Source organism: Manis pentadactyla, chromosome 10, assembly GCF_030020395.1.
Source record: "Manis pentadactyla isolate mManPen7 chromosome 10, mManPen7.hap1, whole genome shotgun sequence".
NCBI classification, from domain to species: Eukaryota; Metazoa; Chordata; class Mammalia; order Pholidota; family Manidae; genus Manis; species Manis pentadactyla.
Genome location: NC_080028.1, coordinates 32,989,277 through 33,007,846, shown reverse-complemented (window position 1 = coordinate 33,007,846; position 18,570 = coordinate 32,989,277). Strand labels below are relative to the sequence as shown.

The window sequence follows — 18,570 nt, the reverse complement described above, 5'->3', positions numbered from 1 at the left end:
GTTTAGAATGTGCTCTTCAGGAGAGGATTTCTTTTCCTTCTGCTAGATCACTGCAGAGTAAAGGCTACCAATTCGGTATCACTTTAAATTTTCTTTTTTTTTTAATTCTTTCAAATTGAAGTATAGGTGACATACAATCTTTTATTGGTTTCAAGTATACAACACAGTGGTTCAACAGTTACCAACATTATTAAATCCTCACCCCAACTAGTGCAGTTACTATCTGTCAACATAGAAAGATGTTAGAGAATGACCTGCAATATTCTCCATGCTGAACTACCATCCATGACTTCACATTTTCAATGTGGGGTTTTTGGGGGAAGAGGTCGTGTGAATTTTAGCCTTATTTTGGCATCAAAGAGGACTTGTGGTTAGAATTTCAAGGAAGACCTCTCTTCTACCAATCCAGAGCCAAGGCTAAAACTTACAAGTTTCCTTTTTCTGAAAGCTTGTTTTTTTCCCCTAGTTCATCATGTGTCCTGTCTCTTAACACTGCCCATTAAAACCAAAACTCTGAGCCACTAAGGATCAACAGATGTGTTAAGAGTAGCCCCTGAGTTTATCACCTGCTTATCTCTCTGGATTAGTACTTTTTAAACTGTTTTTGGTCTCAAGATTTAATTTGCTTTTTTACCAGCTTAAAGCTCTGCTTCAAACTTTTTTTAAAAAAGTTTCAACCAACGTTGTTTCCCACAATTTCTAATAATATTCCTTCAAAAAAAAAGTACCAGTATTGTCTTAACAAAGCTAAAATGAAAGAAAGTAATTCCAACAATTGAGGGGCAACTATGGTATAACAGAGAAAGATAAACTTTATACTCTGTTACCCACTAATTATACCATCATCAATCCTAGTTTCCTAATTTAAAAAACATAATGCCTACTTTACCAAAACTCATAGTTCCTACACACCTTGGGCACTTAACTTCATTTGTTTTGGTCACTATTTCCTCTCTTCCTTGTGTTATCAGTACATACCTCTTTTGTTACCATTATACTGGTTTATTTAGCACCCATTCTTTCCAACTAGACAGTGGGCTTAAGGAAGGCAGAACTAGGATCTTCCTCAGCTACTTCATCTTTTAACAAAAACCAGGCTGAAAGCACACCTTCAACTGTCTAGCTGAATGAAATAGTAGAAGCATATGTGCAAAAAAGGAATCAATATTTAGCAAGTGTATTTATCCTTCTGATGTGCTAGAAGATCAGAGTTGATACAATCTTCCTTTTTTCCAAGTGGCCTGAGTTTAAAATGGACGTTTTATGTCTAAGTGCTCTTTGGCTTTTGGTTTCAGGACTGCTAAAATCTTTTACAATAACATCACAGCCAATTCTGATGGCTGATCAAACCTTGCAGGGGAGCAAAAGCATCTTTGAAGTTGCACTATTTGAATAACTATAGAAGCATCTCAGCTTAGAGACATTAATTCACAAATAAAACCTCATATGATAATTAGCTCATGGAGGAAACCAACTTTTTCTTATAGTACAACCAGGGGTCCCTGACAGCACAGGTACCAAGCTATTATTTAAAAACCTCTAAGTATCAATTTTAGAAAACAAGTCATCTTTATATTTGTCACTTTACTGACATGTGAACAATTAATGCTGTATCAAAAGTTTCTTATCAAAGGTTTCTATTGGTCAATAGTCAGAATCCATTCTGCCTAAATTAAACAGAAAGGTAAGCTATCAAAGGATAGTGTCACTGCCAGTATGTCACTGGAAGGGCTGAAAAAACAGATGCAGAAGTAACATTACCCAAAATAATGTTGCAGAAGTGGCTTGATGAAGAAACCACTATCCCTGCCACCACCACCGTGCACTAAATGCCAAAATTCAAATCCATTACATTTACCTTTGCCAGCACCAAAACTACTTCTCTGTCAAACCTGCAACTATAAATTCCACTTAAAGCTGACCACCTCTACTGCCCACTCCTGCCTGCAAAATAGGAGTTATGAATAGAACCTCATTTCCTTACATTGTGTATTTTCAAATAGAAGTCATCTGTAGGGGCATCTGACTAGTGGCTCTTAGGTAACACGCCTGCATCCATCTAAATACGAGAAAAAAAGGGATTTTGAGTTTTTACTAGTACCTACACTGGAGAGGACTGACTTATAATATGGACATTTCTGCAAAGGTAGAAAGCTACTCAAAACTTGGGAGGCTACAAATATAACAAAGAGTCACTGTAAGAGATAAAGGCTAATATTTAACAAAAATATATTATGCCAAATGTACTCAATTTATGAATAAAATACCCAAATACTGGGGGGTTATGATAAAAAAAAAAACTTACCTTTTACTGATGGGATACACTACATTAAGTATTTGAAATCAACTAAAATGTATTTCATCAGCCTTGTTAAGAGTACACACACTAAAAGCCATTAAGGTACACAACAAGACATGCACAAGGATGCATGCTGCAGCACTGATCCCATGAGTGAAGACTGAAAACAACCTACATGTCCATGTACAGGCAAATGGTTAAATGAATTTATTTAAAAATTTCCCTATTAGTATATTTCATAACATGGAATACCATAAAAGCTAAAAAAAAAAAACACCAGGCCTATATACACTAGTATGGAAAGTGTATATAGGCCTGTTATGCTCCAAGGCATATTGTTCGATGAAAAAAAAATCAAGCTCCAAAACAGTAAGCACTGCTTTATCACTTACGTTAGCAAACACATAAAATCACTGTACAATACATGTGTAAAAGCAGAAAAGGTCTGAAAAGTTACAACACCTACCTATTAATGACACAACTACAAATTACTAAGACATTTGCCAAACAGGGAAAATATATAAAAGCAAGCATGAGTAGTTAATTACAAAGTATTGTTTTACCTACTGAACTACTTAATGCCATTTTGACAAGTATAAAAAGAAACAACCAGTTCACTGCTGTAATTTTTATCACTTTTCTAAGAGTTGGCCATATTTATCAAAAGCCTTACCAATATACATTCTTTAGTCCAGAAATTCTACTTGTCAGATTTACTCAAAAGAGACATACAAAAATACATTAAGTACAAGAATGTTTGCCACTCTAATTTGGTAATATTGAAAAATAAAACATCTAACTGCTACGGTTTGAATGTTTGTGTACCCCCCAAATTAGTATGTTGAAAATCTAATACCCACAGTGATAGTATTGGGAAGTATGGCCTTTGAGAGGGGCTTAAATCAATGAACAGGATTAATGCTCTTGTAAAAGAGACCCACAGAGCTCCTTAGCCCCTAACACCATGTGAGGAACAAAGCAAAAAGGCACTATGAACCGTAAGGCCCTCACCAAACACCAAATCTTCTAGTACTATGATCCTGGACTTCCCAAAAGTAAATTTCTGTTGCTTTTAAGCTACCCACCCAGTATGTGTGATATTGTTATAGCAGCCCAAAAGGACCAAGACAACAACCATAGATCATTCAACAACTGTAGCCCAGCCATATACAGAAAACCCCAGAGCTTTAAAACCAGACTGCATATGAAACTAGTGAAATCTAAATAAGTTCTATGATGGATCATACTAATGTCAATTTTGCTAGTCTTAATATTATACTACAGCTATGCAAGGTGTTACTACTGGGGAAAACTGGGCAAAAATGTACACGGGACCACACAGTACATTTTGGGGCAACTTCCTTGTGAGTCTATAATTGTGTCAAAGTAAAGTCTTTAAAAATGGAAAAAAAGACTGTAGACATGGAAATGTTCACAGAAACTTGGAAAAAATAAAGCAAATTGGTATCTTATGACAGAGGTGACTCAATTTTGTGGAATAATGCACAAGCACAGAAAATCTAAAAAGCAGTGTTCCTGGCTACAAATAAGCAGTAGCATTTTGTATTTTCATTTTATGCTTTTCTGTACTTTCCTACAATCTATCACTTTTACAATCTATTATTTTTCCTATGCATATTACTTTTATAATCAGAAAACATACAATAGAACACTTAAGATCAAAATTAAAAGATGTATCAACTGGGAAAATCATTCTCATCAAGTGCCATAAAAGACTATTGTCTTCGAAGAAGAAAGCTTACAGAGTTTACTAACAGATAAGAAAAGCACAAACAAGCAACAGACAATTCAAAGTAAAGAGTACCCTGAAAGCTAATATACACGGGGAAATGTTCAATTTCATTAGTCAATGAAAAAATGCATAGTAAATTTTGACAAATGAGACTGCCTGCTGCTGACAAAGATGCAGCAAACTGGGTGACAGTAGAAACTGTCATAACACTTTTGGAAAACAATTTGTCAATATCGATACAAAAACTTTAAAAATATTCTTTGACCTACTGGGGTAGATTTTAGTCTAAGGACTTTATACACAAGTGTCCTTTATTAACATAAGGAAAAACTGGAAACTGAAAATGTCCATCAAAAAAAAGCTGATGTGTTTTTCTGTAACAGTCTTTAAAATTGACACAATAATGAATTTGACAAGTCAGCTGAACAGAACAAAGGCTTATTTTTTTCATTTAAATTCTAGATAACCACATCTGATTCATCTTTTGACTAAGGTTTAATAAAGAACTCCATCTCTTCCACAGAACTAGAAGCCTCATAAAACTCTATTAAAGGATGTCATTTGTCCAAGTGCACAATGAAACTACCTGCCAACATACACAGAGTAGGCAAACACACAGATTCTCTCAAATTACCATAAAAATATTCAAACTGTGAGTGTGTAAAAACTGACACATCAATCACCACCTCTATTTCTATGCAATATGTCATCATGAATGCATAAGCCAAAAGCCATCCCCATCTATGAATAAGCCAAAAGCCATCCCCATTATCGGCCCATTTTATGCCAGTTCCTATCTGGGGAGAGACATAAGTGAAAGGAAAAAAAGGGAAACATCAAATTCTTGGCAAAACAATACCTTTCCGTCATAGGAGACAGCAGTTTTAAAGTAACAGAAGCAAGAATTAGAAGTCACTATAAATATGGTGAAACAATCTCTTCAGTCAGTTACATAGCCATTTATTTCACTTACCTATTTACCATCAGAAACAGAAATCCCATTCCACTTAACCCTACAAATGCTGAAAAACAGAAATAAAGTGTATAAATCGATTAAACTTATTTGCCTCATGGCAGGATCAATCATCCAGGTTTAATTTTTACATCACCAATATTGAGAGGACCAATAAATTACAAGTGCTTATAAAGAAAAAGACACAAACCAAACCAAACACCTGTTATTTCATCTAGCATAAAACTTCAGGGTCCTACCAGAAGACGATAAGGTACATTTTATGGAAAGTTAAGATGAAAATGAAAGTGGTAATTTTTTATCCATTTTGACAGGGTAATAATTTTTTATAAAACACTTAATTCATCTTCATAACAACTTCAGGTAAACACTATTACCCACATTTTGAATACAAAGAAAAAATTACTTTGCCTGAAGGTAAAGCAATCTGCCCAGGTTGCACAGCTAGTAAGACAGAGCCAGGATTTGAACCTAGGCAGTCTGCAGTCTGCCACTATCCTATAACTGTCAGCCACTACACTACAACTGTCCTACAGAAAACTTTAATAAGACAACCAGTTACATACTATTTAAGGAATATTGTAAATCTCTTTACCAAGTCAAATGGTCCCTGAACCCAGAGGCTAGTAATTCAGAAGAAAAGGACACAGAAAACACCCACCAGGTAAAAACAAGAGCCCCCAAGGCATATGTCAATTAATCTCTGCAATGACTTCTAGCCTTGGGCCAAGGTACAGCTAATTTTCAGTTAAAAAAAGAATGATAATATTCATGTTATTTCATGCAATAAAATTTGCCATCTTTCACAAAACATTTATTCTAACCTGGATTATTTTGTCTGCAAACTCCACAACAGCAGTAACCTTGCCTAACAGTCTACTGTTGTCTAGCAGCTTGAACACTGATTAGCACATAAAATAAGTTGAATGAATCAATGCATGGATATTTGCTATACAAGTGTTTCTCAAACATTACTGTACATACAAATCACCCAGGGATTTTGATAAAATGCAGATTCTTATTCAGCAGTTCAGGGCTAGGACCAGAGTTTGGATTTGTATTCTAACAAGTCCCTGGGTAAAGACTTTTGCTGCAGGTCTGGGGGGTCACACTCTGAAAAGCAAGGTAACTAGATTACCCTAGGTCATTTCCCCCGAGCTTTCCCAGTTGTCAGGAATCAGGATTTTCTTACTTTCTGCTGTGGAAGAAAACCTGAAGTTTATTAATCAATAAACTCATTACTGCTGATACTCTAGTGTAAGAGGGAAGGACAAGAGTTATTTTCCCAAATTCCCAGTACTTCTGTAAGGTGGCATCTGAATGAAAACAAAACAAAAAACTAAGGCTTCAACAGATTAGTGGCTTTTTTTTTTTTTTTTTTTGGCGGGTGGTGGTGGTGGTGATGGATTGCACTTAAAATATAATCCAAATCACAGATTTCTCCCTAGAAATTTCTATATATAAGATTCATGAACTCTCTTATTAAAGATTATTAAGTAGATATTTAGCATTTAAGTAATTTAAATAGCCCTCAAAATACTGAGCCATTTTACTTCAAATTGGTCACGTGATAAAGCTAGTGGCTAACTATACAAATGAACTAAGAAAACCCTCAAACCTCAAATATCATTATTAAATATCAAATCCTTTTCAGAAAATGGCACCTTTTAGTTCCTTGTGTATATAGTCAACTCAGCAAACTGTTTGTTATGTAAATGACCAGAAAACTGAGATATCTTCAATACGCATATGAAAGTAGCAGTTCATAGTGTTACTGTGTACCAGTACTCTTCTAAGTGCTTTACATTAACTGTCAATCTTCTTAACAATCCTGAGATATTAATATTATCTTCATTTATTAGTATTATGCTCAATTTACAGATAAGGAAACTGAGACTCATAGATTAAACAACTTGCCCAAGATCATACAACTCAAAAGTGGCCCAACCTGAGCAGTCTGCCCCAGAGTCCAGGTTCTTAACCACTCTTTCTTGCAACCTTGTATATAAATGTACCACATCATTATTACTCAATCACTGCCCTGTTTTTTCCTTCCACAACTCAAAAGGCTAGAGTATTCCTACTTCTCTTACTTTGCTCAGCTATGAATTTTTATAAAACTTACAGATTTAATTTCCCATAACCAATCTAATAACAAATATCTTAGTAATAAACTATGTAGGCTGTTGCTTTGTTAAGGATATGGGGGAAAAAACTGCCAATAAGCACACAGTGAATCTCTAGTCTTTTCCAAAAAAATTAAAAGCTATAATACAAACCTGGGCATTTTTCAGAATGAAACAGGGTGCAACATCTGTTAGAGAAAATAGGTGTAGACTGTGACTGTTCAAGACATAACAGGAAGTATGGTCACCTGTTTCATAGTTTAATGTATCTAGTGTAACGAAATACTGGCAAACCATGCACTACAGAAACCCTAGATTACTCCTGACATAGAAAATGCTTTTCTCTTTCCTTGGTAATAAATAAACCAGACAAAACTTAATTCTTATCTTTGGAGTTTGGCTTTATGCCTATAGTTCATAATCTACCCCTAGCAATATTCATCTAAGGTACTCTGTCTTTGGAGCTAGTCATTTATAAATAGAGATATTTTCTGAACCAAAGATTAATTCAAGTGGTCTGACAAGGCAACAGACATGAGAGGAAACATGACTATGTAATATTCAAAAGATTTTTTCTTACATTTACCTATACTTACACATTAGAAAAAATTGTTTTCCCCACAGAGCAAATATAAGGTGTCTATTTGCATTTTATCACTTGTATTCTTTTAAATCTTGCATATAAATGAGTGTATTTAAACATGCTGCAATCTTCATTCTTGATTTAAAAGATTTATTTGCCCAATTAAAATTATAATCTCAAACTGTAAGAAATTTAAAAACAAGGTAATTACCCTGTTGGGCTGACCCAGAATCAGAGCAAATAGTAACAAGCCTGGATTCAAACTCAAAAAGTTATATATCTCTTAAATCAGTGCCATCTTACAGCAGTTTTTGCAATTACCAGTGCTGCTACTATGTAGTTTTAGTAAAATTTCTAGAAATATTTAATATATAAGGCACAAATTCTAGTCATTTTGGAACGCAAATACTTACATACTGGACAATTTACATCACAACAGTTGCTCTGATAATCACATGACAGAGTCTGATAGGCCCTTATCCACACAGTATTATAAGGCTTAATAAATAAACATCACAAACACGATGAACTCAACCCAATTCATTAGAAAGTATTATTCTCAAATTACAGATACGAACTTGAGGTTCAAAAAAGCTGTCACTTGGCACAGTTCATACAGCAACATTTGAATCCAGGATTCCAAAACCCTTACAGAAAAAACAATGCAAAAGATTACAAAGTTTTCAAGGAGACTGGGTATCTCCTTCAAGAATTAAACTTTAAAGAAAACAAATCTTAAGGAAAACACAGAACATAGGAATGGTAAATTAAAACGCTATGAATGTTATCAGATCTAGAAAGTTATTTTCCATTTTCCTTTAAGGATATTTGAAAAGGAGGTTAGAAATATTTTTTATGACTTCACAGTGATAGCTAGATTATGACTTCTCAACTTCTTCTGCTATTCAGACTCAGACCCCATTTTCTAACCAAAGGGTCAAATATTTTTTTAAGCTCCTATGAAGATGACAAAATTACAGATTTGAAATGGTCATGTCTGGTACTAAGGATCACTTCCATTAGCTCGGAAGTAATATAAAACTGTCAAGATCGAATGAAGTTTGAGTATGAGTATTTCTATAATTACTAGTTTTTCATATTCTGTAATTTGAAGCACGAGGTACTTTTACATAATTATGTTCACTTTTGAGCATTTTATTCCACTTTACACACTTCAAAAATAATTTCTACTTCACTTTCAATCCATATCTGAAATATTTTTATCCATTTTTAAATTCTATATCCAGCTCCAATAAATAGTAGAAAATAAAACTGTTCAATGGCAATCAGACAACACAAAGAAATAAAAGGCATCCAGATTGGCAAGGAAGAAGTCAACTGTACCTGTTTGCAGATGACATGATATTGCACATAAAAAAACCCTAAAGAATCCACTCCAAAACTACTAGATCTAATATCTGAATTCAGTAAAGTTGTGGGATACAAAATTAATACAGAAATCTGTTGCATTCCTATACACTACCGATGAACTAGCAGAAAGAGAAATCAGGAAAACAATTCTATTCACAATTGCATCAAAAATAAAAAAATACTTAGGAATAAACCTAACCAAGGAAGTGAAAGACCTATACCTTGAAAACTACGAGACACTCTTAAAAGAAATTAAAGAGGACACTAATAAATGGAAATTCATCCCATGCTCTTGGCTAGGAAGAATTAATATTGTCAAAATGGCCATCCTGCCTAAAGCAATCTACAGAGTCAATGCAATCCCTAGCAAAGTATCTACAGCATTCTTCAATGAACTAGAGAAAATAGTTCCAAAATTTATATGGAACCACAAAAGACCCCTGAGAAGGAAGAATAAAGCAGGGGGAATTACGCTCCCTGACTTCAAGCTCTACTACAAAGCCACAGTAATCAAGACAATTTGGTACTGGCACTAGAACAGACCCATAGACCAGTGGAACAGACTATAGAGACTCCAGATATAAACCCAAGCATATATGGTCAATTAATATATAAAGGAGCCATGGATATACAATGGGGAAATGACAGCCTCTTCAACAGCTGGTGTTGGCAAAACCGGACAGCTACATGTAAGAGAATGAAACTGGATTATCGTCTAACCCCTTACACAAAAGTAAACTCAAAATGGATCAAAGACTTGAATGTAAGTCATGAAACCATAAAACTCTTAGAAAAAATATAGGCAAAAATCTCTTGGACATAAACATGAGAAACTTCTTCATGAACATATCTCCCTGGGAAAGGGAAACAAAAGCAAAAATGAACAAGCGGAACTATATCAAAGTAAAAAGCTTCTGTACAGCAAAGGATACCATCAGTAGAACAAAAAGACATCCTACAGTATGGGAGAATATATTCATAAATGACAGATCCGATAAAGGATTGACATCCAAAATATATAAAGAACTCACACACCTCAACAAACAAAAAGCAAATAATCCAATTAAAAAATGGGCACAGGATCTGAACAGACACTTCTCCAAAGATGAAATTCAGATGGTCAATAGACACATGAAAAGATGCTCCACACCACTAATTATCAGGGAAATGCAAATTTAAACCACAATGAGATATCACCTCACACCAGTTAGAATGGCCACCATCCAAAAGACAAACAACAGCAAATGTTGGCAAGGATGTGGAGGAGGAGGAACCCTCCTACACTGCTGGTGGGGATGTAAACTAGTTCAACCATTGTGGAAAGCAGTATGGAGGTTCCTCAAAAAACTCAAAATAGAAATACCATTTGACCCAGGAACTCCACTTCTAGGAATTTACCCTAAGAATGCAGTTTCCCAGTCTCAAAAAGACATACGCACTCCTATGTTTATCACAGCACTATTTACAATAGCCAAGAAATGGAAGCAACCTAAGTGTCCATCAGTAGATGAATAAAGATGTGGTACATATACATAATGGAATAGTATTCAGCCATAAGAAGAAAACAAATCCTACCATTTGCAACAACATGGATGGAGCTAGAGGCTATTATGCTCAGTGAAATAGCCAGGTGGAGAAAGACAAGTATCAAATGATTTCATTCATCTGTGGAGTATAACAACAAAGAAAAAAACTGAAGGAGCAAAACAGCAGCAGACTCACAGAACCCAAGAATGGACTAACAGTTACCAAAGGGAAAGGGACTGGGGAAGATGGGTGGGAAGGGAGGGATAAGGGGGAAAATGGGGCATTACGATTAGCACACATAATGTAGGGGAGTGGGGACATGGGGAAGGCAGTATATACAGAGAAGACAAGTAGTGATTCTATAGCATCTTACTACGCTGATGGGCAGTGACTGTAATGGGATATGTGTGGGTGACTTGATAATAGGGGGAGTCTAGTAACCATAATGTTGTTCAAGTAATTGTACGATGTCAAAAGAAAAAAAAAAGAAAATTGTTCAAAAGCCACTGAGCTATTCACTAACAATTCTTACATTCATTTCACAATTCATTTAGGCACGTTCTTCTAAGTCATTAAAAAAATAATCTTCAGTCAGTGGTATTTAATATCTTTTATAAATAAATTATTAAGCTTGTGGGAAAGATCCCTGTATTTAGGGTGAAAGGCACCACAGTATGATTACTATAATATAAAATTAACGAAAAGTTATCTAGGTAAACATCCCACTTATTTCAGATTCTAAAGCTAACCTAAAATTTAAAATCTTATCACTCAAAAAGGCAGAAAACGTTAAAAGTCCGATAAATTATTTTAAAAATTATGTAAGATCTAGGAGAAGGGGGCAATGGGGAGATAGTGTTTATTGTGTGGTTTTGCAATATTAAGTGTTCTAGATATGGATGGTGGTGATGGTTGCACAGTGTAAATGTAGTTAATGCAACTGAACCGTACACTTAAAAATGGTTAGATGATAAATCTTGTAATATGTATTTTACCAGAATTAAAAAAATTTTAAGTTACGTGGGAGGTATCAAAGCATTCCAGGATGCATTTGAAAGTCATTGCTACCTAAATAAGTGGTTGAAAGTATTTATTTTCAGGGGAAAAACTCAAATAGAGATAGAAACTCAATTCAAACACTGCCAAACAACTAGAACAGACATACTGGCTGAAAATATTAGAGAAGGAAAATGATCTGAAAAATGAACAAAATGCTAGCAAACATAAAAAAACTTGAAAAAATTGCAAACTGTCTTCTTGGTACTCAAAAAACTTAAGTAATTTGCTAGCAGCCAGAAAAAGAGCACATATTGCCATTTCAAATTAACAAAATTTGTTGTACTCATATTTGTGTTGGAATATGTTTGACAATTTTGTGAATTATCTACCATTTCTAATCTATCAAAAAGCAAGACATTGTATACGTCTCCTTCAGATAGAGGTGAGAAAAAAATACTACTTAAATCAATACAGCTCTTTGTCTGCAAGACTAAGTTAAAAAAAGTTAAATCTCAGTATTATTTAAAAGAGGATTCTTTTCCTGTAGCTCTCAATTGCAGTATAGCTAGGTAACTTAGAGTTCTAATTCCAATTTCAATATTCACTCACTATAGAATCTTGAGCAAGTTTCTTAAATTATCTGTGCTTTAGTTTATCTCTAAAATGGAGATAATTCTATTTAACTCACAGGTAGGCTTGGGTAGATGTATATACATGCAAAAACACTTAACAGGCCTGACAGAGTAAGCAGGATACACTGTTGTTATAGTATTGTTATTGCTACAATTATTTATTTAACTGATTCCAGTTATAAACTAGTTAACCTGGGGGTTTCTCCAGAAAAATGCACACAAAAAGACTTTAACACAACTGTAGAGGACTCATGGATCCCAGATCAGAGAAGTCCTACCAAAGATAATCCACAAGGACTTGGTTTATAGTAAAATGGTTCTTAACCTCTCTTGTGCCAAGGGCCTTTTTAGTACTCAAGCTAATTTATGGATCTCTTTTCAGAATGTTTTTATGTATCTGAAATACACAGATCACAAAATAAACCAATTAGTTATCAAAATACTTCAAAATTTCTAATTTAGTAATTAATGTGTTTTACTAATGCATTAAATAAGATTTACATATAACAAGTAATGAGCATAAACTATTGCAAGGTAGCTGCAAAAGCTGTAATATATAAAACTATTTCTCTGGTTGCATTCATTGAAATTTCAATTCTTTTCAATTATACATTTCAATTAGAAGATAGCGAAAATAAACAGGCATTTTTTTTCCCCTCTCAACCAAGTTCATGGACTTCCTCAATCCTACCTAGGGACCCCAACTAACTATCCTTGGCTTAAAGGAAAGTGTAAAAGTTAAGTTTTGGAGCCAGAGACTTCTGTTCTAGAAACCAGACTTCAGACTTTAGTCCCCACGTTATTTACACCGGAATGACCTTAGACATCAAACTTGTGAGCTTTGGTTCACTCATTTAGAATAATTCCTATAGGTTATAAGGATCAAACACTAGTTAACAAAACGCCAAATAATCAGTGTGTTATTATTTTTTTTACTGATTTTACTGCCATATAGTCAGCTCCAAATATTTAATTACATTGTTAATTTTAAATAAAACTCCCTAGAGGAGTAAAACTTAAAACCACATGCTGGTTCACAAAGAACATGATTAAGAGAAATATTAATCTTATGTAACAGTTTAGTAAGAGCCATGATTTGGGATTAGAATGAACTGTATCTAAATTCCAATTCCACTAGTTTACTTTTACTAAATTACTTAACTCCTCCACCTCAGTTTTCTCATCTGTAAAACACTGCAATGTTTTAGAAACGAGGGGATCTAGCTTCAACACTCAATAAATGGAGCTATTATTAAAGTTCACATTTAAACAAAGCCTAAGGAATCAATCTGGAACTCAAAAGTTTATTCTGGAATTCATGTTTATATAAATAAAACTTCGCAGCTTTCTTTTGCTTGGCAATACACGTACACTTAAAACCTGCAGCATTTGCATGGCCTAACGTTCCTAACACAACTGGCACTTCTTAAAATCCTATCTGATTTCTTACCCTGCCGAAGGAAAACAATGAGGATAAAAAACGGTAAACAGAATGGATTCGCTAATTTTAAATCTTTTCATGATTTACTTAGCACGTTCCAATGAATGCTTATCATCAATTTATCTGAGGTAGCTCGCTTTAAAATCCAATTTAAAGATCTCAAATTTATCAGCTACTTACGTTGGTTAGATTAAAAAAGGGTTAAAAAGGACGTATTTACTTCATGCCTCAGTATCACCGAATAAGACCCCTCCCACCCTCCCTCCCTCGAAAAAAGCCCGCCACAGACTGGCCCCAGCTCCGGATCCATTATACAACCTGTAAATTCTTTCCCTCATTGAAAAGATTCTTTTTATGGGCACAGTTAACAAGTGCCAAGTTGCGAAGTTGCAACTTTGCTAGTTTGACGTTTTCACAATGCAAGAACAATATGATCTGGAATCTACTCAAAGCTTAGCCAGGCAGTCAGCTGATGCTCACTGCACACGAGAGAAAGAAATAAGAGAAATTAAACCTCATATTTGTGTACCTTTAAAACTAAAATAGGCCAACAGCAAACGTTCCAGTTAGAGTAATTTAAGTATTTCTATTGTTAAGTAACAATACAAAAAATGACTTTCCCGGGACTGAGTTTCTCTCATTCTTGGAATTTTCCTTGTAAACGGCTTTTATCAGTTCATAAAACCAACCCCTCATCAAGGAGCCGCTGCCAGAGTAACTTTTACAAAAGGTCAAAGCGGTGCCTTTCAAGGCTTCCAAACCTCACTGGCCTCTCCTCGGTTCACAGTAACTCGCTTTCATCCCACAGAACGTTCCAGAGACCTAGGGGCTGGGACTAAAGAAAATGTGGTGGGGGTTGCTAAAAAGCCGCTCTCAACTTTCTTGTCGAACACTCAAGCGGAATTCCACCTTCCTCCCTCCGCGGCCCCACATGTTGCTAGCGTCCCTCCCAGAGGGCCCCGCGAGGCCTCGCTTCACCCCCAGAACGCGCCCACCTGATTACCCTTTTCTCCGCAGACTCCGCCTCCCCACCCCCCTCCTCCAGCGGGTTTGCCTCCCTTAGGAAGTCCATATGGGACACTTTCCCCTTCCTCGGACCTTCAAGCCACACCGGACAGGCCTCGAATCTCCACTTTAAATTATCCCCCACTACGACCCTCACCCGCCACAGCTTCCTGAAGTGCTGTGAGAGCGCAGAGTGGGGCCACAGGCCTGCACGGCCCAGGTGCTGTGTCAGCCTATCTGCCGGTACCGCGGCGTGTACGGCCTGGAAAGTCACATGGCGGTGGGACCGGCCGGCACCTTCACACTCCCGCTCTCCTCACAGCAGGGCGGCATTACCGAGTCCGCTCACCTCCACGAAGAGCAACATGTCGTCCTCTGCTCGGCCCAATCCTTCTTGTCGCCGCGATTCCAACTGGCTTACAGGCCCGAGCCCCAATAGCTAGGGTAAGGACACTCGTCTGGCCCCTCCACCCGGCAGTGGACCCGGCTCCTCCCCCGCCGTCAGCCGCCGCGGCCTGACCCGCCCAGTTCCACCTCCCTTGAAACAGCAACTGTTTCCGGTTCTGAAGAACAATTGCTTCCGGAAGAAGAGAAAGCCCTCGGCGCGCTCAACTTTTGCACTACCTTTTCTAGCGGCGGTGTGGGATGTACTATCATCTGTCCTGGGGGGAGAAGGGAAGCGATCAGAGGAAGGCACCATTCTGTGCCACAGGGGTGTGAAAAATCTTATCGACGCATTTTAACCTTTGAGAAAAGGCTAGGTACCATGGTCAAAATGATTCCGCAGTTTTCGTAGCTCAAAATCTAGATCTGATAAAAAGCTGAGCTTCTGCGAAGTGTACTGAACAAAGGCCCAACCCTGCCAGAAAAAAAAGTAGAGAAGGGAGGAAAAACAGCAGTAATAGTATATATATTACTGGTAGCTGCTGTGTATTAAATCCTTATTACTTGTCTGGCACTAAGTATTTTACGTGATTAATCTTAAAACAATTCTATGCGATTAGTACTATCTTATCCGCATTTTACAGTTGAAGGACCCCTCTAGGAGGGCAGGTTTCCCTTAGACACACCATCGGAGAACTTCGCCCCATGTTTGAATCAGGTACCCACATCTCTGCTTAATATAATGCTACTTAAAAATACTTAGTCTGGATAGCCTCTTTGTTGATGTACTGCCATCACTTCAAATGAAATACACTAAAAACAAAGTTTTAAATTATCTTTCTAATTTTCTACTAGATGATCTAAATTCCTCACTAACATTAACAATGCCTAGTAGTATTTACCCATCCCTCATCAGTCCATTTCTATATCCTAGTTCAGACATTCATTGAAATAATCATGTCTTGATCTTTTCCAGTGGATTTTTTCCCACTGTTATTTCAAACATCTTCCTAAACTGAGGGTTTCCTTTACACCAAACTGCTGATATTTGCTTTCAAGACTTTATTTTGATCCACCTAGTCTCCCTTACTTTACCTCAAATGAATCTTTTTCACTTATATTAATTCCCCCCATCAAATTGCTGATATGTGCCCCATACTCTCCCTAATCTGATCCCCAGTAAACTCAACATTACTTTATCGCAATGAAACCAATCTCCTCACCTTTCCCCTGAAATACAGTACAGCACTAACCTCCAAAGCCATGGCTCAAGGTGTCTTCACTATCTGGAATACCTTCATTTGTCAATTAACCTTCTCTCTCCATACGATTTTCCCAAAGACAGTGCTCCCCACAGATCTCTTCTTCATGTCCCTTGTTAATACTTGAATTATATCGTATCTTTTCTTTCTCTTTTTTTTTCGTTTCTTCACAGGTACCCTATCATATAGTCTTCACAGTCTAGTATAATAGTAGCCACATAATAATGTCTCAACAAATGCTTGTCAAATTGAAAGAGAAGGAGAGATTTTAAAATTTGCTTTTAAAAGCCATCATTCCCAGGTGCTGATGAATGCCATGCTGCATAAAAAATACGAAAGAGAGAACACTCTGATGCTAAATTCATTGACAAGCATGTGGGCTGCTTTGTGAATGCCTACTGGGGTAAGCAATGTAAAGCAATTGAAAAATAAAAGTTATTTAATCTTATAATTAATATTACCAACAAAGTACTAAAACAGATTAATTAATAATGTCAAGAAATGCTGGATAATATTTTAATCAAATCTCACATTTATAAAAATAATCTCCTTAATTATGGTCCTTTCAGAAAACATTATGAACTTTCTTGAGTAAATAGACTTAATTGTGATTTATACGAAACAAAGGATCATTTATGACTGGATTGGGGCTTGGGGGCAGCCTAACCATAAAAGAATTAATTCTGGGGCTTAGAAAAGTTTCCATAAGGAGTCAAGTCTGAAGCTATAATGGCTATCCAAACTTCAGACAGTTTCTGTGAGGAACTGAGGAAGAGTATGCCACATTTTATAAAAGAAAAACTAATGCACAGATTTGGTTTGGAGAGTTCGCCAACTAGTGGATAGAGACAAATAATAAACTGCTACACTTCAAAGAGATAAGTACTATAACAAAGTTTACAATGTGATTTTGGAGCACAAAGGAGGGAGTAACTTAGACAATGTGATCTTAAAGAGAAGGGAACATATTTAATTTGCTTTCCATATATTGATTGATACTTTAAAAGACAACTACTTCATGATCCCGTCTCCCTTTTTCTGAAGGACTGAAACACATAAATTACTTAACTTTACAAAAGTTTATAACAAGGACTTAACATAGCACTAAGTTTCAATAAGAATTTAACATAGGAAGTTCTTGTGGAGAAATTATACACCCATAACTCATATAAAGTATAAAACCTACAAAATATTATACAGTTCATGAATACATACACCAGGAGTAAAACTATATCAATGTAGACTAGACATAAATACATCAAATTCATGATTGTCATTGCCTCTGAAAAGGGAGAAAGGGGAGGGAAGGAGTCTGGGGAGACTTCAACTTAATCTCCAATGTTTTCTTTTACTTAAAAATATCTGAAGCAAATATGAAAAATGTTACTATTTATTTTAGGACAGAGGCACATGGCTATTTATTATATTACTTTCTGTACTTTTCATATTTTTTAAATTAAAAAACCTAAAAAAAAGCTACACAGTCAACAAAACCACCTGTCCTTTAATTGCTCCAGCCTCCCAAATCCTTTCACCTCCTCTGCAATCAAAGGAGCTGCCCAAAGTACTCCTCTTTCAGTTCAAAAGCAGCCTCTAGGGTTCTCTTCAGTTCTTCCAGCCAGCTGTGGAACTTCAAAGCCTTCTTCAGGATTCCTTGAAAAAAGGAGTAACTAAGCTGGGCAGTGTGATTTTCATCCAGATACCTTCCAAGTTGCTACATGTCTAGGAAAAGTTGATGGGCAGCTGAGGAAGTTGTAACACAATCCATTACAGATTTTTAAATTCTTAAGCAAAATTTCAGGAAGAGAGAAGAACCAAGAGTTACATTTGATACACTGGATCCTGACGCTTAGATTTTAAGCTCATTTAAGCAGGGCTATATCTTCTATTTCTTTTAGTGTTCTTGTTGTCTATTCTTTTCTACCCTCTCTCCCCCCTTCACCCCTCTACCATCACAGCATACAGAATGCCTAGTTCTCTGCATATAATAAGCACTCTTTAAATGACACATTAGGTGTATTGTCACATTAGGTGTATTATGACATCACTAGGACCAGAATACCATGATTAGCAACCAGTTAATAGCAAATGAAACCACCACCTTTGGGAGCAGAAAGACCTCTTCTAGCTTCCTCTTGGACGCCTTTATTAGCATTTGCCTGCATTCTGTGAAAAAAGAAATTTTAAAAAAATCACTCAACTTTTCAAAATATTT

At 36.1% G+C, this 18,570-nt stretch overlaps 1 protein-coding gene across 6 annotated transcripts in view; it reads right to left on the bottom strand.

Annotated features, from left to right (window-relative positions):
• Positions 1 to 15,222, bottom strand: part of LARP4 (La ribonucleoprotein 4) — a 58,696-nt gene extending 43,474 nt beyond the window's left edge. For 2 of the 6 annotated variants that reach the window (XM_036890510.2, XM_036890517.2), the window contains exon 1: positions 15,059 to 15,221. In XM_036890510.2, coding sequence (XP_036746405.1) covers positions 15,059 to 15,076 — 18 coding nt within the window. In that variant the 5' untranslated portion in view covers positions 15,077 to 15,221. Of the gene's footprint in view, positions 1 to 1,984; positions 2,060 to 5,025; positions 5,075 to 15,058 lie in introns of all 6 variants that reach the window. The other 4 variants (XM_036890534.2, XM_036890543.2, XM_036890525.2 and 1 more) reach the window with 4 other exon arrangements.
• Between the last annotated feature and the right edge of the window lie 3,348 nt (positions 15,223 to 18,570).